Source organism: Vombatus ursinus, unplaced genomic scaffold (assembly GCF_900497805.2).
Source record: "Vombatus ursinus unplaced genomic scaffold, bare-nosed wombat genome assembly UNPS02004868.1, whole genome shotgun sequence".
Lineage (NCBI taxonomy): Eukaryota > Metazoa > Chordata > Mammalia > Diprotodontia > Vombatidae > Vombatus > Vombatus ursinus.
In genome coordinates this window covers 921,472-946,233 of record NW_020944646.1, presented here as the reverse complement: position 1 = coordinate 946,233, position 24,762 = coordinate 921,472, and the positions used below count along the sequence as shown (strand labels likewise).

At 35.3% G+C, this 24,762-nt stretch overlaps 1 protein-coding gene across 1 annotated transcript in view; it reads left to right on the top strand.

Moving 5' to 3' along the window:
* Nucleotides 1-2,023, top strand: part of IL1RAPL1 (interleukin 1 receptor accessory protein like 1) — a 691,792-nt gene extending 689,769 nt beyond the window's left edge. The window contains exons 9-10 of the mRNA XM_027842324.1: nucleotides 604-774; nucleotides 1,305-2,023. Of these exons, the coding sequence (XP_027698125.1) occupies nucleotides 604-774; nucleotides 1,305-2,023 (890 nt within the window). The remainder of the gene's footprint in view (nucleotides 1-603; nucleotides 775-1,304) is intronic.
* The last annotated feature ends 22,739 nt before the right edge of the window (nucleotides 2,024-24,762 follow it).

The window sequence follows — 24,762 nt, the reverse complement described above, 5'->3', positions numbered from 1 at the left end:
CCAGTGTTAAGAATGAAAATCTGTCAGCACACGCATTTGTGTACAAATGCCACAAAAAGGCAGTTTAAAATGTGTGAGCTTAAGATTAGTCTTCTTTGCAATAATTGCTCTGTAAAATGGATTAGGAAGAGAAGGAGAAATAGATCTGTTCGTTAATTTCCAGATGCAGAATGGAATAAATGCAACATTACTTACAGCAGAGAGAAGACTACCCAAATAGGCATCTCTTAGAAGCAAATGAGATTTTCTATAGCTCAATAGCACTGTTATTGAGAGGATTAGAAGGAAATTAACATTCTGCTACTTTTTTCATTGATTTTTTTTTCCTACTTTCTTCACAACAAAAAGAAAAAAACATGACCTGTTATGCCTCTAAAATTTTCCAGTGCACTTGACATTGACGAAAATAAATAAAGACATCTTTCCTGGGTTGGCATATTAAATACATCCATATAATGAATCATTTTTTCCTGCTTTGACATGAGATATATGTATGTATATATATGTATATATATAATGTATATCACTTTATGTAAATATAGATATATAATTAAGTTGTCTTTGTATAATAATCACTCCAACATAACTTTAATATTTCAACAGACAACAAAGATTATGATGCATATTTATCATACACCAAAGTGGACCCTGACCAGTGGAATCAAGAAACTGGGGAAGAAGAAAGATTTGCCCTTGAAATTCTGCCTGATATGCTAGAAAAACATTATGGGTACAAATTGTTCATTCCAGACAGAGATTTGATCCCTACCGGAAGTAAGTTAATTGTTTTAAATTCTTTATATATTGGGAACAAGGGTATGTCTGTATATGTGCTTTTACATAGAGATTTATTGTTTGATATGATAATCTTCTATTCACTCTAAAATATTTATCTGTAATATGTCTAATAAATAGAATTAATAAATAAATGCTCCAAACAAAATTATAAAAATAACAATAATAATTTTGAAGAACCGCTTCCATAACTTCACAAAAGGTATATTATAACCTCAGCATTAAAAAAAATCAATTAAGAGATTTATACTTTATAGCAATATTTCTATCCTTTTCAAAAGTTACATCAGTTTAAATGAATTTGTGTTTCCTGGTCAAATTGATTTCTGTTTTCCGATATTTACTGTTTATCTCCTTCTTTCTAAAGTAAACAGTTCAACCCCTGATAAAAAGGGAGAGGACAGAATTACTTGAGTGAGATCTGTCTAGCTTCCAAAGTTTGTGTACACAGCTCTCTGGGCCAAGTGTTAGTCTTACTAATTCTGAGAGACCATTGTTCTATTTTGTAGCATACATTGAAGATGTGGCAAGATGTGTGGATCAAAGTAAGCGGCTGATTATAGTTATGACTCCTAATTATGTGGTAAGAAGAGGCTGGAGTATCTTTGAACTGGAGACCCGACTTCGAAACATGCTAGTCACAGGAGAAATTAAAGTGATATTAATAGAATGTAGTGAACTCCGAGGAATCATGAATTACCAGGAGGTGGAAGCTCTAAAGCACACCATTAAACTCCTGACGGTTATTAAATGGCATGGACCAAAATGCAACAAGTTGAATTCGAAATTCTGGAAACGTTTACAATACGAAATGCCTTTTAAGAGGATAGAACCCATTACCCATGAGCAGGTATTAGATGTCAGTGAGCAAGGGCCCTTCGGGGAGCTGCAGACTGTCTCAGCGATTTCCATGGCTGCCGCCACCTCCACCGCACTTGCCACTGCCCATCCAGATCTGCGTTCCACGTTTCACAACACGTACCATTCACAAATGCGTCAGAAACACTATTATAGAAGCTACGAATACGATGTACCTCCTACTGGCACCCTGCCTCTTACCTCAATAGGTAACCAGCATACCTACTGTAACATCCCTATGACACTTATCAACGGACAGCGGCCGCAGACAAAATCCAGCAGGGAGCAGAACCCAGACGAGGCCCACACAAACAGTGCAATACTGCCGCTCTTACCACGGGAGACCAGTATATCCAGTGTGATTTGGTGACAGAAAAGGAGGGGGCGACGTTGTCCCTTGGAGTAGGAGCTGAGTCTGCAGTCCAGTGCCTGGAACTACATCCTCGACTGCTGCTGTTAAAACATGCATTACAATCTATAAAATACGAGGAAAAACAGGGTCTTGTACATATGTTCTTGCAATTTATTTGTAGCATCAGTGTCTTCCTGTTTTACCATGTCTCTTGCCATTACATTTTTTGACTTTGTTTTATATGTCACTGGAATTTGTATATTTACATTTTTTAATGAAGAGACTGATGTATAGATAGGAAACCCTTTTTGCTTCATTAGTATAATTTTAGAATGGGTTTGATTTCTTTCTGTTTGGGCTTTTTTTTTTTTTTAACATTTCTTTGGAGTGCTTGGACAAAGCTATTTGATGGGACAAGGACCACCATATACACTTTGCTGTTCTGCCTAGCAACAGCAAGGCCATGTTGGCCTTCTGAGAGCGATACAACGGAAAGGCCAAAATTCCAATTCAGGAAACAGATGTGGAGAACACTCGTTCATAGGAGGGCCCCACCAATCAGAGCCCTGAATCTCTTCCTTGTCCTGCCTCATCCCCACCTCTACCCTTCTAATGTCAGCATGGTGTGTGACCCTGCAGAATGGGAGGGGGTGGGTCTAACTGTCTTAACATTTAACTCACTGCTTGTCAAATGACACTCCAGACCCAAATGTCTACCAGTCACTTTACTGTGACCACTGCTGAGTGCTAAGAAGATAAGATCAAGGGCGGGGGTGTTGTTTTGTTTAAAAATGAGTTGATGTACCCTTATATATATAAAAAAAAAAACACTCAACCTATATTTGATCACTTCCTGGAAAGGCATGAATGTGTTTGTGGCTGTTTTTGTTTCAATATTCAACTCCCTTTTTTCCCCTTTAATTTTTTCTGCAAATGAGATTATGTGCAATTGCCAGGCAAGTCAGTCAAAAGGGGTGAATTGACATAAGTCATAATGAGATTTATATTGATGGCTTCCAAACCAAAGGGAAGGACTAGGATGTTATCAAATATGTTTTGTCACATTGTATTATACAAATTGTTATTTTCTAAACAGTAAGAGCAAATCTTTGCAACCTATTATGGAGTCCCCTTGTATTTAAATGTTAATTCACTGTATTTACTTTTCAATGCTACATTCAGAATCAAGCATTCTTACTTCCTTTGTTTCAGTTTGTAATAATAAGTAAAAAAAACTTTATCAATTTCAAGGTGATTTAACTGAGAACTCAGGAGGTTAAAACATGAATATTAATGAAAATCAATGTTTTCAAAATAAACAGTATTTATACAAAAGTAAACATTAAATCAGACCTAAAAGTGTTTAAAACAATTAATTCTACTGAATAAAGAATTAGTTTTATTTTAAATGTATCATTCTATCTTTAAGAAACACAGAAAGCTTGTTCTAATGCTCCCAGAAAATCCATTTTATATAGTTCAGCTGTGTCTGAAATAAAGGATATAAGCTGCTAATTCATATTCATGTTTTGTATTACAAAATAAATAAATAAATAAAGTCTATTGTAAAAGAACCTGCAGGGGGCAGAATTATAAGAAAACATTCCCTATGGGATTTTTTAGTTTTTTAAAAAAGTACAACACTGATAATAGGGTTTTAACATTAATTTAGTGATTCATCGTAGACATTTTCATTATTGTCAACAAATGCTGACCAGTGCAATGAATGTTGTATTTTTTTTATTTATTCTTACCATCAGTATATATATAAAAAAAAACAGAAAACAAAAAAAAAACAAATAACCACTCTAATGTTTTGGTCTCATTAGTAAGATGTTATTTGATCAGAAAGAAAAGTAAGCTACAGTGTAGTTCATGGGGAAGGGGGCAAGGGCCCATTGAAAATGTATGAAAAATGAGAATGAACATGATGTAAAAGTCCGAAGGATCCTGGTACCCTCATAACAACAAGATAAAGGTGCTATGGGATGTTCAGTAGTTTTTCTTTGACTAAAAATGTTTATTTCTCTAACAATTCACTTGGGTGCTCCTCCAGTCTGTTCTTTATTTCCATGCATCCCCCCCGGACATGTGCCAAATTTCAACAGAATAGACCTGAAGCTGCCAGGACAGATAAAATTTAGTCAGCTTTGCACATTTGCTTATTTTCAGACTCTAAGAAGGCCATTATTTTCTTGATATTATGGACACCTGTCAGGAACTGATGGCATTTAACTTCATTGGACTGGATCCCAAAATCTCCCAGTACCCAGAAAACCGAAAACACTGCACTACCTTTTTTTTTTTTAACTGGAGATGGAAGTGTGAAAAAAAATGTAGAGAAAATGATCAGACCACAATCACATTTTAGGCATCCACAAGTGTTTATTTAGCTGCATTGGGAGTATATTTTTGTTCTATTTTTAGCACTTTGAATAGCATGATTCAGTGATTGATGGGTAATATTTGATATTTTCACAACTTAAAAGTTTCTTTTTCTTCGAATGTGTTGTCATATTATGGAACAAAGGAATGAAATAAACAGAGAAGAAGCTATTGATGGCTTAAGAAACATTCCTCCCAAAATATTGCTCTTCTATCAATAGCTTGTGTGAGAACAAGTGAAGGAAACTGTCATGTGATCACATGCTCAATGTTTGACAAAAGTTCTGTTAGAACTCATAATAAAAAGAGGAAAAAAAATGTATTTTCCCTAGTGATTAGGCTCTATCCTTTTTCTTGGGTGGGGGTGGAAGAGGGAAGATGGAGGTTTTCCTTAGCTGTAAAAACAGGGCTGAAACTATGGATATAATAGCCAAGCTAGGGGGAAAAGGAGAGGTGGGGGGAGGGACAGAAGAAGACAGGAGAGGAGAGGAGGGGAAGGGAGAAGAGAGAGAAAGAGAGAGAGAAATTCCGTAACACATAAGTAAGCTGATCTTGAAAATGTGAAATGACTATATCCTGCTTTTCTTCAGTTGCTGCTCTAACTCGTTAGCACTATGCAGATGTGCACATCTACTCTTTCTTAAATACAGCTTCTGTCTTCCTTGTTCCCAATAGCCTTTTCGACTCCTTCCTAGTTATCTGACCTATTGGAGTGTAGTCAGCATTCACCTGATTCTTTTGCGACTCTGAAGAGTAGAGAGGCAGCCAGAACATGGTATTTCCTTCAGCTGAATTATTGATGGGCAAGTATGTGGCATTTATGTTGACTCTCTCTAAAGAAAACCCAAGTAATGGATTTGTATTTGCAACTATCCCCAAGTCCCCTTGTATTTCCGCATCATCAGCATTTTATGATTTTTACTTTAAGCTTCTGTTACTGTATTTCACTGGAAGGTCTTTTGCTTTGGCATGGCTTTACTTTTAACTCTCCAGATGCTGCTTTCTTGGCTGCTTCCATGTTCTTCAGCTCTTTTAAAAAAGCAAAAACATGAGAGCCAATGTTCATGCTTTGTTTTTAATAATATCACTCTTAGATATTATGTACACTAATTTAGCTAAACTTTTCCCATAACAAGAACAAAACTCACCTTTTTCACTGAAAAAGTTACTTATTTTCTTCCTGTAGCCAGTAGGGTGGTAGAAGGCCTTTCTAGTCACAATGTAATCTATTTCTGGGAGTGTGTGCTTTGCTTGCTTTCCTTTTAAATTTAGGTTACATCCTTAAAGATTATTTTTTTTTAAACCAGAGGAAAAAATAAGCTTTTTGTGAGTGGAAATAGGAGGGAATTGTCTTTGGCATTTTTTAGTTCTATTAGGAACCTGCTTTGGCATTGGTCTCAAGGGTTAGTGGAATTTGTCAATTTAATTGATCTATCTAGTCATTATTTCCTTTGATTTCCCTTTCCAAAACACACCTCCCTGAAAAATCACTCCCTTATATGTGTTTTCTTCCCTATTATAATATAAACTTTTTGAGGACAGGGAAAGTCTCATTTGTTATATTTATATTAGTACTTAGCATAGTGCCTAGCACATTGTTAGTGTTTAATATTTTTTCATTTATTCATTCACTTGATTTACCTGGTTCCTAACCTTAACAATAGAGCCATGTTATTTAAATAGATAAGAAACCCTACATAAAACCATATATCCCATGTATACCTGAAGAAATTTTCAGATAGTAACTTATAGTCAAGGAGAAAGTGACAAAATTGTGTCCCCTCCAATGAGAAATTTTAACAAGTTATGATTTGTTGATCATCTATACTATGGAGGTAATAAGAGGTATGAATGACTCAAAACTAGAGCATAATCTGAAAGTCACTTATGTTTAGTTTTCATATGTAGTCAGAGTTCTACACTCAAACACGATCACACCAGTACACACAAACACACACACACACACACACACACATTGCCTAGCTAATTCCTCTCTCAACTTGACCTCCCTGTATTGGAGGCCTATAATCTGACTGACTAGTACAAATATTCCACTCCCAACTGAGGACTCATTTTTATGATTATCACATTTTCTTGTTTTCTTCACACTTCCACAGGAGATGACTCCAGTTGGAAAAAGTAGAACCTGTGTGATTTGGCAACAATGCCTTATTTCATACAACCTTTTTAAAGATTGTGAATTCTTATTTCTCCTAAGCAATTTTAAGAGTCATTCAAGTAAAAGAAGAGGATAAACAAATGCTAAATTACTGGTAGGTTTTTCCAGGGGTGTCTGCACTTTCAGAGGATGAGAACTGGATTGTTGTCCTCTTTATGTCCTCCTATGCAGGCCTATCAGTGGAGATGGGCCAGTGGCAGTTTCCTGACTTTTAAAGGAAATCTGTGTGAGTATGTAGATTTTAGAGAATGAAGTCAAGTGACATGGTGGTTACTATGAATATTCTGGTTTTTATTTTATCTTTGACAGCAAGGTAAAATGTATATTAGATTAACAAATTGAGTAAGGAAGATTTCAATCAGCAATATGAATTCACATAATGATGTTTGGAGGAATGAAAGATGATTTTAGCAAATCATGACCCAGTAAAAATGAATCCCAATCTGTTTTGCAGTCACATGCAAAAGATGCTAGGACTAAACACTGACTCAACAGTAAAGCAAGAATCAGTCTTTTGGGTGAATACAGTTCTCCCCTCCAAGTTGAGAAGAGTGCAAAGCAACACTGTATCTCACATAGATGTAGAAAAACACAAAGAAAAAAAAATTTTTTTCTCTTCAAAATTCTTCCTTAAAGCCAGTAATGTCTGGGGTGACTGCTAAAGTCATTTTTCTAATGTTTCTGCAAAAGCAATAACAATAGAAAACTGGCTGGCTTAAAATAGAAAACATGCTGAAACCAGGAGAAAACACTAGATTGTGAGCTCCTTGAGAGCAGGAGCTGTTTTTGCCTTTCTTTGTATCCCCAGAACTTAGCACAGTGCCTGGTACATAGTTGGTGCTTAATAAATGCTTGTTGACTTGACTTGAACCTCTCTCTGGACCTGCCTCTGATCATACTTTTTCATAGATTCATGTAACTAAAAATTTGGGATTAGAATGTGCTTCACTTAAATAACCTAAAAGAGGGCATGCTTTTGAAGAAGAGCAAACTTCATTCCATGTTCCAGGATGGAGGCAGAATTATATTAAATATATAACTAATCTATAGATATCAGATATTTTTATTATATGTTAATTATGCATATTAAGTATTCAATGAATGTGATGGAACTTTCAGTCCACATGACATATGACCTAGTGCATTTGTGGTAGCTGCAATTGATTAATAATAATATTCTACATCAGAGCATTTAGCTAATGATTTGATTTCATCTTTAATACCTAATAAGACTTTAAATATACAAACAAATGAGTCAATATTGTGAAGTGGAGAAGCATGGAAGCAAAGCTTTCAGATTCTTGTCCCAGTTTTACAAATATGTGGTCAATTCATTTTACCTCCTTACTCCTCTATGCCCTTATATACAAAATGAGGGGATTGGATCAAATTATTTCTATGGCCTTTTACAGCTATTAATTCTATGACCTATGTTTAAAGTGCTTTGGTTGGTTTAACATCTGTGTGTGAAGACATATCTTGCCAATAGCATAGATAGGTTGCTGTCTCTATCTCACAAGAACAGCTTGTGAAGCTTTTGTATTGATTAAGATTATTTGAATACATTTCTGCACAGAGAAGAGTTTGTTTGCAATGGAAGATATAATGATACTAATATTCAATATTTCCTACAGAAGTATATACAACCCATGAAAAATTACCACAACAAGGAGGCCAAAAGTGCCTTGAAACTGCCTCAGACTGAAAACATTTGAATTCCTTGCCAAATAGAAAGATATAGTAGTTAAGGATTCAGTTCAGATTAAACTGAAGGGAAAGATTATGAATAGTATTGCTTCATAAAACAGTGTGAAGTTATAGAAGAAAAAGTAAATTTACACAAAACTTGGTATAAGACCAGATTGTCCCAAGAGATTTTCAAGAATGAAACTAGAAGGAAAAAAACAATGGACAAAAATTTAAATGATGTGTTAAGCTTTCTTTTGCAAACTATTTTCTCCATCAAAGGTAGTAGAATCATTACATAGAAACTCTAATATGACAGTCTTTTATGTTCAGCATGAGGAGGCAGTAATGTCATTAATATACAAAGGAGATGAATACTGCAGAGGACTTAATTTTGAGGACATTCAGAGATTTATTCTGAAGATATCTTAAAGAGGGTGAGATACAAATATAAGATTAAAAAAGCTACAGATGTCATTATTACCTAAAAAAGGAAGAAGAGGAAATAAACAAGTCATGATCCATGCTATCATTTTTTCATCTCTTCAAAATTTTTCATGAGAATAATCTCTAGAGGTATTGAGAGCACTCAGTAAAAAATTTAAAAGGAAAAAGTAAGTTTTCACAAATTATATTCTATAGTAGGCCACATAATTATCTGTAACTGATTGAAAAGAATAAGAAATTCTAGATTTCATTACTTTTTTTGTTTGTTGATTATTAAAAGTAAAAAGCATTTGCTTTTGTAGAGGAAGGTGGAAACACAAAGGATATTCTCACCAAAGGTTTATCCCACACTAATGTAAAGATTATACAAGATGCTATTGTAGATATGACAATGTAGCTAATGTTGTATGATGAACTTCATATTATTAATATAAATTAAAGCATAAAACAGAGAGATTAATTCTTAACAAAAGTGTTAGTCACTGTCATGGAGGATGACCAGTACAGAATCCAAAATAGAAGAAATATTCCTCCAAATGTTCCTGTTTGCAGATCATTTGTGATGATTGTATCAAGTAATATAATAATGCAGAGCTTTCTAGGTGAGATCTAAATTTATTCAAACAAGTTTGACCTAGGTATCCACAGAATAAAAAACCAATTATTGAAGAAAACCAATTATTCAGACTATGCAATCCATTTGGATGATCAACCCATTAGTGCATATTTCTTAGGAAGTTACTGACCAACAACCATAAATTGAGTAAGTAGAAAAGAGCAGGCTAGATTCCATTTGTAAAATTATGCAGGCTTTCAGTGATCCTAAGCATCCCCTCAAAACAATATTGTTTTAGATGAATGAGTTTTATTGGTTATGCTATGTTGCTTTGAATCACAGATAGCTAGGGTCTCCAAAGAATAAACATTTCAGCTTCCCCAATAGGCAACATAGAGATACATGGTGGACATAGGTTATCACGTAAGTGATGAGCTTTGCACACAAAGCAACATAAAAGATTCATAGTGTAGCAAGGTCAATTCAGTAAAACAAAAGGGATAACAGATGGAAAGTTCCATGGACTATATTCAAACTCAAAACATGTTGTGAATCCAGAGCTACTCCATTTTGAGAATCATTTCATTTTATTCACACATATATGTCTGTACTCTTTCATTAATGCTTACAATTCAAGTAACCTAAAAGAGGACTTGTCATGGTATCCTGTTGTGCAACCTATTTGAGAAACAACCTAGGCCCCTGTATCCTATTATACAGAAATATGGAACCTCTATTGCTGAAACTGAATAAAACAAACAACAAAAGGGTTATTGCACCAGATCAGCCTTGAGCCCCAGGAACAGAGACCTTGAACAATCCACCTTGCCCCATTCCCTACCCTCTTCTTCCTCTCTAAAATCTAGATAATCTTGTGTGCTGTTCATTCAGGGATTCTTTGCCTTTTTAGGTGAGACTCCTTTGCTGGCAAACTCAATAGATCCTAGTTGGTCAAAATTATGTTTCTTGACCAATTTATTGTTATTCCCATTCCCAGCATCAACAATGTCAGAAGTGGCTTTCCAGTATTTCCTGTATTCACAGGTGGACATTGTGAAAGATACAAGAGGACATCCCACACAATAGGCATGGATTAGTTGTGATTTGCACCACTGAAGAGGGTGCCTTCTTGGCACGATCACAGACCCACTGAATTACCTAGGTTTTTGGAATAGAATGGTGCATTCAGATGTCAGAAAGAGTTGCAAATATTATGGGAAGTGAGGAAAAAGAGAGGAATGGACAGGACAGGAAGGATTCTACATCCTGTAAGAAATCACTTACCCTGCAGCAAACTTCATTAGAACTCTGAAAATGAATGGGATATAAGTTGGGTTCGGGGGCAGAATTTTCCAGTCCAAGAGTTAGGAAGAAGCTCTTGGTTACATGTATCTCACTAACATTGTACTTTAAGTCCCCTGTCCACACTCTCCCCAGGGACACTGGGTACAAAAGAAAGGTGTGCACCAGTTTGTGGGGCAATGTTTATAAATATTGTTCTTACTATACCTTCTAAGTAAATACCTTTCCTAAAAGCTTATTGATGTCTACTGACTAAATATAAATGATGAGCACATAAACCGCAAGAGCTTTAGATACTCCAGTCCTTCCAGGTTACCTTTTGGACACTCTGTGTGCCAATGCTGATATGAGTTGGGCAGTGAATCAATAGGGAGTGCTGCATAAGATTATGGTCTGAGATAGAAAATGAAAATAGGCAAAGATCTTTTTTTTTTTTCTCCCTCCTTTTCAGATTGTCATTTTCTTTCTCTTTTCTTCTCTCCTGCCCTCCCTTCCTTTCTTCCTTCCTTACCGGTTTCCTTCCTTCCTTCCTGGTTTCCTTCCTTCATTCCTTTCTGCATCCCTCTCCCTTCCTTTCTTTTTTTTTTACTTCCTTTCTTCTCTCTCTCTCTATTTCTTTTCCTTTCTTCTTTTTCTTCCTTCCCTTCTTTCTTTCTTCCCTTCCTTTCCTTTCCTTTCTTCCTTCCTTCTTCTCTTCCTTCCTTTTTCTTTTCCTTCCTCTTTCCCTCCCTCACCCTTCCTTTCTTCTTTCCTAAAGCTATAATTAGTTTTTATTTTTCCAAATTATAAATAGTGATATAAGCAAGAAAAAAATATTTAAATGAAGAATCCTAAAGGACCAACTACCATTTGTGTTTTCTATAAGTTTAACAGAACATCTTAAAGCCTTCTTGATTATGCTGCATATGTCAGGTAAAAATTTGTTTCAATGTCACATGTATGTTCAAGAAATAATATTATATTTTACATATTATATTATATTTGTTATATAATTATAATATTTTATGCAGTTATATAATATTTGTTTCATCCCTACTCAAAGATTAAGAAAGATTAATTTCTTGGGAAAAATACAACTGAAAATTGGTTATCTTTTCCCCCTTTCTCTAACCCTTCTTCTCTCCTCCTTTATGCCACATTTAAGCAGATACAATGTGTGTGGTGGCTATAGAGAAAGGAATAGGAATGTCCCTTTAACTGGCAGATAAAAGGGAGAACTTTATTAGATAACCAAGCCTTTGCTCTCTTTCTTTGATATTGGATTTCTGTTACACATTAGTAAAAAGCACAATCAATGAAAAAGTCACTCTCACATTTAATATCCTCTAAGACTTAACCCTCCCACTTTTTATCCCTTTATATCACTTAAAATTCTTTGAGATTTTGCATAAAAGTAGTGGATTTTCCATGCTACTTTCAAACTTTTAGCCTTGGCGTAGTGAATATGGTGATACATTTGTACCCAGGAGGGGTTGTTGGGAAGGTCAGATGAGATGAATGAATGTAAAGTGATTCACACACACTATTTATATACATATATACATATATATGTGTGTGTGTGTGTGTATGTATGTATGTATATAACATATTAAAATATTATAATATATAAATAATAATATAAATATATAAACATATTATTACTCCCCTTCTTTTTAAATTCCTATTCATATACCAACTCTTTTTTAGAAGCTTGGTAGCATTTTGAAATGGCAGGCTTCTTTGCAGACTTCTTTATGTGTAACTAATTTGGAGCAACTGGTCCATTTTATTGGATGCTAAAATTTAGAGGGTATCAATAGCATATGCAGGCTTTTAGCAGAGAAAACTGACAGCTCATGCAATTTTTCAGCAGAAACAATTGATCTTCATTCCTAGTAGGCAAGGATAAGTATTTCAAATAGGAAGTTAGCAGATGGAATAATTCCACCCCTCAGTAGCCACAACCCTAGTGAGCTCCATGGGCTAGTTTCACCCTTTCTTCTCTGGAATTCCAAAATCTTTGTCTCTCCTTACACACAGTCCTGGGTTAATGTTCCTGGATCTTGAACTCCTCCCACTAATTTTGCCTTTAAAAACTTGGTTTGGGGCAGCTAAGTGGCAGAGAGGATAGAACACTGGCCCTGGAGTCAGGAGGACCTGAGTTCAAATTTGGCCTCAGACACAAAAAACTTACTAGCTGTGTGACCCTGGGCAAGCCCATTGCCTAGCCAAAAAAAAAAAAAAAAAGAAAAGAAAAGAAACTTTGTTTGGTGGCCACTCTTCTGACGCTTGCCTTGAGAATATTTTGTGAAATTTGTTACGGATACCAAAATTGCATCACTACTTTGATTCTCTATGTTGCTATGTCCACTCAAAGCAAATTGTTTTCCTTCCATTATACTTGAAGGGAAAATGTTTCAAATTTGACTTTTCATTTCAAGACCAGTAAGTAAACTGATTTAGCCAGATTTTGTTTAGGCCTATTTTATTTATCATAAATTGTACAGATCAGCAACAGTGAACCTTTTAGATTGGAAGATTTGGTTTAACAGCATGCCAATACCAAGTATAAGCTGCCCATTGGAACTTTACATCCTTGAAAACTCAAATAAACAATTAAAGATTTTCATAGGTAATGAGGGTGTTCATTCATTCCCAAAAGTTGTACTAAAAGAGAGAAAATATTGAGTATTTATCATTGTGAACGTGGAAAGGAAAAATGAAAATCTCAAAATTTTTGCCAGCACTGAATTAAGTTCATATTTGTAGCTAATCTAAAACTACAAGAATGTGTGGATGACATTTTATACACTGATAGGTGAGAATGTCCACATAGGAGAAATCGCAAATCCATTGAAATGTGGAGATATAGAATTAAAATTAATTGACCAATTTTAAGTTTCATAAAGCCATTTCTCCCCAGAACGTTTTTAAAATGTAAAAAGGTATTTTCACCAAAATTACCTGAGCATAAATATCATATTACTAGAAATATGTGAGGCATACTTTAATCTGTCATTTTAAATTTATTTGAAATCTTGGTCCAGGCATGGTGGCACATGCCTATAGTCCCTGCTGGTGGATTGTGTGAATTTGAGAGTTCTGAGCTGCAGTAGGGTCAAAGTCCATCATAACCTAGCTGCCCCCACCTTTCCAGTCTTCTTATACTTTGTGCCCCATCCACATACTCAAAATCTCTTTAATCCAGTGACACTGGACTCCTTGCTATACACTCCAGATATTTTCTCTAGCTGTCCCTAATGATTGGAATATTCTTCCTCCTCATTTCTACCTCCTGGCTTCCCTGGCATCCTTAATGTCCTGGCTAAAATCCTACCTTCTCTAGGAACCCTTTTAATTCTAGTGTCTCCCCTCTGTTGGTTATTTCCTATTTATTTCATACATATTTTGCTTGCTAATATTAAATTGCTTGTTCTCTCCCCCATTAGATTTTAAGTTCCTTTAGGACAATTACTTTCTTTTATTTTTCTTTGTGTCCCCAGTTCCTAGCACAGTGCTTGCCGTATAGCAGGTGCTTAATAAGTGCTTATTGACTGACTAAAGCCTATTGAGTGTCCACATTAAGTCCAGAACCAATATGATGAACTCTGGGAATGGAGGGCCCCCAAGATGCCTAAAGATGGACACATTGGCCCAAATCAGAAAAATGAAGCATGTTTAAGATTTTATGTGGATAAGCTTTGGATCAGTCTGTCAGTGATTGTTGCATTTCCAGCCTGAGTGATATAGAGATATCTTTTCTAAAAATAAAATTATAAAAATCAGGAGGATATAAAGTTTTAGAAATATCATAGTCATTTTTTATACCTTGGAGACTCCACTAAGTTTTTAGGTGCCAAGCTAACACTATCACCTCAAGAGGTTGAAAAACTAATGTATGAAGGACCATTTAGGTGATTTCTAGAAGAGCCCCAGACAAGACTAGGCCTACCATTCATCATAACATAAATGGAGCAAAAGCCTAATACTATTATTCATATTATTCAAATAGTGACTATTCAATCTTATCCATCAATGAGATTTTGAGCATAAATCTAGAAAGTCATGGTAATTTAGATAAAACCCCCTGCTTTCCCTTGTATCATCTCTGAGATACAGAAATAACAGAGATAGCTGGGATCTCTTGGGAATCCCCAAGTATTTATTTTAGCTAACAGGCTAGGCAATAAATACCCAGCAATGCTGGCAATTTTTTTTTTATAATTTGTTTACTACTCTTGCTAACCATATAATGGTAATGTTAATGAGAAATAAAATACTCAAAGTGCAGAGGGTCAGGAGGAAAATAAGGAGAAAGCCGAAATAACCCACTTATTAGATAATCAGTCCCTATACAGTCAAAGACATGATTTGGGCAACTGAACTGTATCTGTGTATGTCTCCAAATTGAATCAGAGCCTTTCACAAATTGGTCCAACATAGCTTTCCTGCTTCAATGAGCATTATTTTACCTCTCACACACAAAATTCCAGCCAATTTGTGTTCTTTCTTTTTCTCATACATGACATTCTATTTCCAAGCTCTGTATGTTTGTACTGACCATTCCTAGAATGTATGGCTTCCTCATGACTGTCACTAAGTATCACCCTCTTCCTTAAGGTAACTAGGTGACACATTGGATAAAATGCTGGACATCTATCTGTTTCCAGTGCCATGCTACCAAAAAAAGTATTGCTATCAATATTTTGACTGACGTGGGACCTTTTTGTCAATGATTTCCTTGGTATATACATCTGGGAAGAAAATGTATGGATCACAGGATATGGACCTATTATTTCCATAATTCCTAATTGTTTTCCAAAATGGTTGCACTGATTCACAGTTATTCCAGCTAGGGTTATTTTTAGGACATTATAGTTACCTCAGTGTGACCAACAAAATGGAGGACTAGATGTTTCTCCTGACTCTCAAAACTCCCCCAAATACAAATTATTCAAACAAGGTAAAGTAGCTGTCTTTTTTCAAATGAGAAGTTAAACAAGCTAACAATCTGATAATTAACAACAAAGATGGCTAATCTCTAAAATACTCACCCCTTCCCATACTTGCCCACATGTTCTGGCAGAGAAACTCAACCAGATCCATGATATATGTTCTGGGATGTATTTATCAGTGCAGTCTCTGCCAGCATACTCTATCCTTACTTTCATCCCACTCTTCTGTGGCTATAAGGAACAGAATTCAACTCTGTTCAGGCTTTTGCAGAGCAGACATAGATAATAGGAAAGCAAAAGCATGTTCTTCCAGGGGTGGCAGCAGTACTCAGCTAAAGAGTGAAAGAATAGGGGGAACTAGAGCAAGTGTCAGTATGTGTGGTGGGAGAGAAGAGGAGGATACAGCAAAAAAAAAAAAAAAAAAAAAAAAAAGAAGAAGTAAAGGGGCCTGGCATCCAGCCAGGGTGATTTCTTTTTCCTTCAAAAGTCAATTGAGACAGTAATTGAGGTCAGTGAAAAGTGAATTTCTCAGTCTGGAAAGAAACCAAGACACCTTCCAGATCAAGCCCTGAAGGAATTAGAGGGAAGGAGTCAGAAAATGAGGAATAGAAGAGTACAAGGGGAAAAAAAACAAACCTGAAATTACAAAAGATCTCAGGAAGAAGAAAAGTCAGTTAAAGACCTTAAATACAAGCAGATAAATCAACAGGGAACATATAAAAATGAAGATAAGATAAACATCAAGATATACAACCAAGAGTAAATATTTCTAAGAAAATATTACAAAACAAAAGAAATTGAACCATCACCAATGAGGCAGAGAACTCCTAGGATTCCTAAAGGAGCATGGAACTATGGCAGGATATTTCTGAATGGTTCAAGAGAGAAATAAAATTGTGAAATCAGAACTTAAGTTTTGCATAGCAGAAATTATTGTCAGACTAGGGAAAATTGAATCCTTGGTGGTGAGCCTCTCCAAAGAAGCAAAAGAGAGATCAGTTGATAGGGAATACAGATATGATGAAGTAAAAGACAATCTGGAAGAAGAAAAGCCAAATGAAATAACATTAAAAAAAAAGTTTATGTCTATACAAGCTAAATATTTAATGATATTGAATATGGATGCATAAACAGCATAACCCTGAATACTATAATGTAAGAAATAACACGGAAAACTGCCCAGAACTTATAACATAAAAATATAGTGTCAGTTGAAAGATTCTACAAAACACCTCCCCTCCTCCAACAAAAATAAAAATCCTATGTTGAAAACTCCAAGACGCAGTGAATAAATTTAATAATTTTAATAACACACAATAAATTCTGTAAACAACGAAAGAATGACCTTACAAGATAATGACACTAGACTATGCTAAACCTATGAGAAACTTCAGAAGGTAAAGGAATAAGAGCTTACAAAAAAGCAAGAGCTCAAGATGCAACCCAAAAAGATATACCCTAAAAAATTGAACCCAAACATCAGTGAAAAATATAGATGTTCTATGAAAGAGAGATCTTTCAAGCATTCCTATATTATAATTCCCTCTGGGTTTTGGCAGTTGTAATCTGTTTTGAAAATGAAATCAATTTAAATGTTAGGATAAATAAGCCCCTATACTTTCCTCTATTGCATATTCTGATTTTTTATTCTAAAGGCCAGTTCTCGGTTTTTCTTTTCTTTTTCCATCTTAAAGAAAAATGATCCAGCCAATAAATGAGTTTGATACACACTTTGTTATGATTGAGAGGGAGTTCACAACTAAGGTAAATTTAAATTTAGTTTCAACTTAGCTTGAAATTGTATTTCCATGAGAAATTCAGAGCTGAAAAGGACTTTCAAGAACATTTTATCCAATGCCCCCATTTTATAGATGAGGAAACTGAAGCCCAAAGAAAGCCAGGGTCACACAGCTCAATCTATCACTCTTTTCACTATAAAGTTACCAACCTTGCTCTGCAGAAACCATGAGTACTGCTTATTCTGACATACCAATGAAGCCACTGAATCTTATATATTATATCTTAATAATGTCCAGAAAAAAAAACAAAAAATTATTTTAGCTTTTGGTTCCACTCTGATGTGTAGTCCACAATATCAGTCACCAGTTACAGTCAATATCTTGCCTGTTTCATTGATTGACCCAATGACTTTTTCTTGTTCGGTTGTTTTTCAGTCATATCCAAGTCTTCATGACCTCATTTGGGGTTTTCTTGGCAAAGAGACTGGAGTGGTTTGCCTTTCCTTCTCCAGCTTATTTCACAGATGAGAAAACTGAGGCAAACAGGGTTAAAATGAATTGCCCACGGTCACACAGCTAGTAAGCATCTGAGGCCAGATTTGAACTTAACTCCTCTGGGATCCAGCCTCAGTATTCTATCCATTGCACAACCTAGCTACTCACCTCTATGACTAGTGTTCCATTGTTATTTAACCACTTAACATCAGCTTTAATAATTACACAGTTTCTGAGAAAATTTGTAGAATAAAAACCAAAGTAAAAAAATTCCCTCTACCCTGTTTCACCAGGGGCATATTCCTCCCTCGAAAACCATGGTGCCTAGAAATAATGGGCTCTAATTCATAGCAATTGCTGCAAAGCTTTAGCCCTACCAAGTTCACTTCCTAAGGTGGCATAACTATTGGACAAGTTGTTGGCTTGCTGCAGGACATGGTAGCATGGCTACGGGATCAGTCTACTGCACGGCTTGGTTAGCCTAGTTGCTCCTCAGAGTTAAACTGACATTGGAACTTAGCTACTGGCAAACTCTGGTATGGACTCCTATCTACCTCTGAAGGCTTGACTGTTGAACCTTTTGAAGTCTCACGAGGCCGTTTTGTTTCTAATCCCCTTTCCTAAGAAGAGGAGGAGAAAAAAAGTGGTGCAATAAGGAACAGCAGCAGAGCCATATGTCCATGGGCCATGTGTCATCTTGATGGGGAGGGCCAGTGTCCTCCTATTCACCTAGAGGCTTAGAGCATGTCTTCCCTCAATCATCAGCAACAAAGAAAGATGTTCATTTGGCCAGTTTCTCATTCTCAGTTCTGGCTCAGTAGTCGATCAAAAAATCATTTTTTTTTTACCACAGGAAACAGTAAGAGGATATCAACACATACTCAGAAGTGTAGAGCCAGGGCCCTCCATTCCATGTCACCATAAACTTCCAAAAGCAGGATCATCAAACATCCTTTCAGGAGTCAGCCAGCATTGGCCAGTCTCTCTACCCTCATTACATTAGCAATAGCATTTAATAAGAATAGTTAGTACCTGATACACATGGAATGAGCTGACTAGATTTCTAGGAAGCCTGAAAGAATATACTGTCAAGAAACTGGCCAGCTAATGTTCTTTGTATGATTCTGCAAATGCTATTTTAATAAAATACTTTTGGATAGGATCTTCTCTCATATTTTTTGGTACAGTTCAATTTGAATTGCATAGTGGCACCCAAAGATTTACCCATTGAGAATGAGCCAGGAGAGAAAGTTGCTGCTAATAGTTGCTAAAAGGAAAGCTGGTTAATGTTTAATAGTTGCTACCAGAGATTTCCCATATTTGGTCTGTATTCCTTTTGTCATGGGGATGTGAAATCCATTTTATATAAATCCCACTGGGACAATGTCCTTTGCCCATAATATGCCCTTAACGATGTTTAATCTTGGGAATATAGTATTGAATGTCAGGTGTTTTCCTTATGTGCATTCTCAGAAGTCACTGAAATAAAATAGAAACACAAGGGAGTTGAGTGAAAGAATACTTCAGAATTGCGCACAAAGAAATGGAGATCAATGGTCTAAAAGTGATTTTTTTCTGTTACTCTACAGCACAGAACTCTTCTAAAGATGATACTTGGCACTGTAAAACTCTAGGAGAGGTTGTGACAAGTATAACATATTTGGCATTTTGTAATTTTATGGATGTTCACTCTAATACAATTGCTTCATATTTGCTATAGAAAAACTGACTTTTGAAACTTTGCACTTGCCTTAAAGTTTAAAAATGTGTGTATACATATCTATAGCTATATATCTATCTTTATATACATATAATATATATAAGTATATGTATGTATATACATACATATACATATATATGATATTTATATTTATATGTAACTCATGGCTCAAAGTCCAGTTGTTTATAGGACTTTCTTTATTGGTACATATTGATTACTCAATGCTCACACATGTATGTAGAATAGAGTTTTTACACATACACACACATTTACTGATATAAAATGAGCAAAGAAAACCACACAAGATGGTTTTGTACCAATTACATCTTTTGAATAATCTAATAAAGTAACTGCAAAGCATATGTGCCAGGACCCATATACGGTATAATAAACGACGTCATTGATTTGTTAAAGAACAAGGTGCATTTGTCTAGTAGAGAAACAAAGGGGAAAAAGACAACAAATTACTTTGGATGTAACTTTGTTGTTTTTTTTTTCCTTTTTTTGGAAGAGATGAACATTTAAAGAGTTCTTTATTGCTTATTTGGATATTGATATTTGGTTTAGGGGGGAATTTAAAAAAAATTCAACCTTTCTGGTTAGAAAACAAGCAAAGTATGTGTTCATCAATGAAATAGCTTTATTTTGAGATTACATTTTCACTGGTTGAATGAAAGGTTAATGACCACTTGAAATCATTGTCTGTGTGAGAATTGAAAAAAAAATAAAGCAATGCAAATAAGTTGCATATGCAAACTCCTTTTCAATGCTAATATTATTATCCATCAACCTAGACCTTGGCAACAATAATAACAACAACAAAGAAAACATTTGTATCAGTTTAATATTTGAACTGTCTGAACCATGACAATGAATACTTATTATACCTTGGTGTAGATACAATGACAAAATATGTTTTCTTCCAGAGTGTCTTAGTCTTCTTGCTCATTTATTTTTAAATTACATTTTTTTAATTAGAAGAGATGAGACAGAAACAAAATAGGACATTATTCTTTCTACACCTTTCTGGCATTGTGTGTAAAAACACTAGTTGATAACACACTAAAGAGATGCACTTTGTGTGTTTGTATAGGAAACTAAGGCATTTTATGCAAGGAAAATTACACACTCACACATATGTGTATATATACATATATATCCACACACACACATATATACACATATATGCACACATATATACACATGTATACACACACATATATATTTATATATATATACATATATAAAATAGGTGTTTATGTGTGTGTGTATACAATACATTTTAACCTGAAAATTGATCATTGTCAAAGAACCATGGAATGTTTTTAGTTAGATACAGAAATGGGATCACATTAGAAATTAGAAGCATTTGTGTACTGTATCAGACATTTATTTTCTAGGTCTAGAGTTGGTTTGGGTTGGATGCTAGGGCCAAAGGTTATCTGCAGTATTAAAAAGAAGGAACACTAGAATGGAGGTATTCTGGAATTGATCGATAATGAAGAGACCTGGATTCAAGTCCTGCTTCTGACACATGCTGCCTAGGTTACCCTGAATGTTACCCTCAGGACATTAGGTATTTTTCTAAGCCTATAAGTTGCAATAGAATTCTAAGTTCTATTAACAGGCAGCCATCTACTTTGGTAGAGGAAGTTCTCAATGCCACTGGAAGTCCTCTATACCAATGTCCAGGTCTAGAACAACCACCACCACCCCTTCCTGCCCCAGACCCACATCAGGAAAAAAATTTTGAAGTACAGTGGAGAAGGAATTAAAGTTGAATAGGTTAATGATTATGACATCAAAGCATAGAACAATATCATCAACTTGGGTGCCAACATCATTGAGATTGATGGCAAGGAAGGGGAACTTTCAAATGAAGGTGCCCAAGGAGAATTTAGTAAATGGAACTGAAAAAAAATTTCAAATGAGATAAAACATGTAAAGTACTTTGTAAATAAAAAATCACCATATAAATATTAGTCACTATAGTATGCAACCATCTTTAGGGTCTTAATACCTGGATATAAGTAAGGTAACTATCTTTTAGTGCATCATGTACTCTTACAAAGAAGTACATCATAAGTGGAACAGGAGAGGGTCTTCGCTACTAGTAACTATTGAGCATTTACAGTGATAAAAAATTTATTCCAAAGCTTTCATATATACATTTGCATATAACATACATAATATATGTACATAAATAACATGTTTATGGTATATGCTATGTTTTGTTATCTATGAATCATCGTAACCAGTTTTTAAAAATTAGATATATCAACCATATCTTAGTGGTTCATGACTTCTCTCCTGCCAACAGCAAGCCAGTTATCATTTTCTAGAAACTCCAAATTATCATAGCCTGTGAATGGTAGCTTATACAAGTAGAAGTAGTTTTGGAAGATAACTTTTACATTTAATCATTGCAAACAAAGTTCTTTCTAGTGCTTATCACAGCATAGTAGGTAGTAAATGTTTTTTGAATGACTTACTTGAAAGAATGATAACTCCCCTTTTTAATCATGACTCTCTGTAAGTGCTTTGGAGGTACTAATGGAATAAACTTTGAAGGAAACTGTTGACTTCATCATTCATGAAAAGACCCATTCATAACATTAGCAAAAGTTTCACTGGAGCTTTATAACAAATCCTTAGTCTTACAGAATCCTGGTTCTTGAAAAAGCATTGTACTTCAAGCTAATTCAGCAGTGGATTGATTCATTTCATTTGGAAATCTCTCCTTCCAAGAACACTAAGCCAAGGACTTTAAGATGGAGGCTAGCCAGTATGTGGTATTTCAAACTCTTTCCTCAACCTGCATTAAGTATTTAAGCTCTTTAATTTAAGTTGCATTAAAACAAGTCACAGCTTTTTTATGCTGGCATCTCTTGAGGAATTTGCAGCTATTGCTATATTGAGTAAGGCTAAGAAGAAAGGATGAAATGAAAAGCTTAGAAATGAAAGTAATGGCTAGAAAAGCAAAAAAAAAAAAAGATTTTTTTTCCAAAACAAAAATAGCATTTAGATACACCAAAATAATTTAAATCACAGACATTTCTGTTCTAACCCACTCATCTCTTTTTATATCTAAGCTGTGTCAATGTGGGCTCACTGAATCAAAGACATCGATTAAAAACAAAAACAAAGAAAATGCATTTTTGCTACATGATATCTCTCACTACCAAATTTAGGGGAAGTGAACAAAAAAGAAACACATTCCTTTTTTTTTTTTAAATGATTTTGTTAGTATACTTACATAGATGCTGAGAACAGCTGAGTTGGTTATGCTATGGATCTCAAGTGAGCTGTCTACTGGGATAGTGAATAGAACAGATGTTTTGTTGTCTTAAAGGTACACTCATTAATTGACTACTTAAAAAAAAACCTGTAAACAAATCAGAATATCATGGTATCTAGGGTCTAAGTGATTATCTTGTCCAAACCCCTCCTCTTCCATATGTGGAACATCTGTGGTTCAGAGAGCAGTAACTTGCCCAAAGTTACACACATGGTAAGCAGCAAAAGCCTGGTTGTGAACCCAGATCCTCTGACTTAAAATTCAATGCTCTTTCCTCTATAACATTAATGTAGACAGCCTCAGCTTTCTCCTTCAAGCAGTTTTAATGACCTTTTCTCAGTTTGGGTGGACATATCCTAAGCTGCTAATAGCATCCTAGAGACAAAATCAACATGGAGAGGTCTTCTGGATTCTAAATCAGGAGTGTACAGTAGTTCTGCTATTTTCTAAGAAATATAGATAGAAGACAGAGAGAGAAAGAGAGGGAGAGAGAGAGCGAGAGAGAGAGAGAGAGAGATTTCTATCTAGATCTTGTTGTTGCTGTGTGACCCTGGGCAAGTCACTTAACCCTATTTGTCTCAGTTTCCTCATCTGTAAAATGAGCTGAAAAAGGAAATGGCAAACCACTCTAGTATCTTTGCCAAGAATACCCCAAATGGGGTCACCAAGAGTCAGGCATAACTGAAAAATGACTGAACAACAACACACACATTTATGTATGTATATGTATATGATGCATAGATATGCACCATATACATGTCTATATATTTATATACACAATATACATATGTGTGTATATGCACATATATAAATAAACACAATGCATTCAAATTTCCTTCACCAAATCTTGTAGCAATGGTTGAAGCAGGTAAAATCTTAGAGTCTCTTCCAACCTTGGAATTTTGTGATTTTTATGAAAAGATGTTGGGTCTTCAAATAATTGAAGGTCAGTGAGTCATAAGAATAATAGAACTGAAAGAGACTTTAGAGATTATGTAATTTAGGGCTTTCATTCTGTAGATAAGGAAACAGGCCTAGAGAAGTTATGACTTGCACAAAGCCATACAAGCTAATAAGTATCAGGTTTATATTAGGTCCACTGATCCTTCCAATATACCATGTTGGTAGGAGCTTATTAATTCAACTAAACTCTCCTTTACAAGGTGTTCTAACCACTTCTCTAGAACTTTCCTTATAATAATCTTGCAAGGTAGATAGTGAAAATATTATTATCCACATTTCACAAATAAGGAAATTGTGCTTCAGAGAGTTAGATTGATTTGCCCATGACAATAGATGCCAAAGGCAGGATTCAAACCCTGGTCCCCTAACTCCAAGACCAGGACTCCTTCCACTATCACATTCTGCTTTGTTAGTGAAGGGTTAATGACAGAGGACAAGGGGGTTGGGGAAGGGGAAGTGAAAGACTGATCACTAGTAAAATCAAGAAAACAGAGAATATGTTGTCCTGATGATGCTAGAGAAGGGACCTAGGAGATGCTGACATTGTCACTAAAAAAGAACAAAAATTAATTGAAAAATCATTGAATAGGAGGTGGAGATCTTTCTTCTAGTCCAAGTTCCACAACCATTTAGCTCAGTGATGTTGCATAATAGCATCTCTGGGCCTCAGTTTCCCCCTCTATAAATTTAACTGTTTGAACTGAAAGATTTATTAAAGTTCTGATTATATCCCAGTTCAGGTCACTCTCCAGATTTTTCCATCTCCTCAACAGTTACCCTCCCACCATAAAGAAAGCCTCTACCTTGAGGCCTTATTTTCCTGATTGTTGACTTCATTACCTGCACCACCATTTCAGCAGAGGCCCTAAACTTATTCCTAGTCAGATCTCAGGACTTTTCCATCTCTTCAGTGTACTTGCTTTATAGTGGGTAGCCTTCTTTGTCCCTTACTTTCCAGTTCCCTTTATGTACTGTCTTCCCCATTAGAATGTAAGTTTCTTCAGAGTAGAGATTGTCTTATTTTCTAATATTTGAAACCTTACCATTTATCAC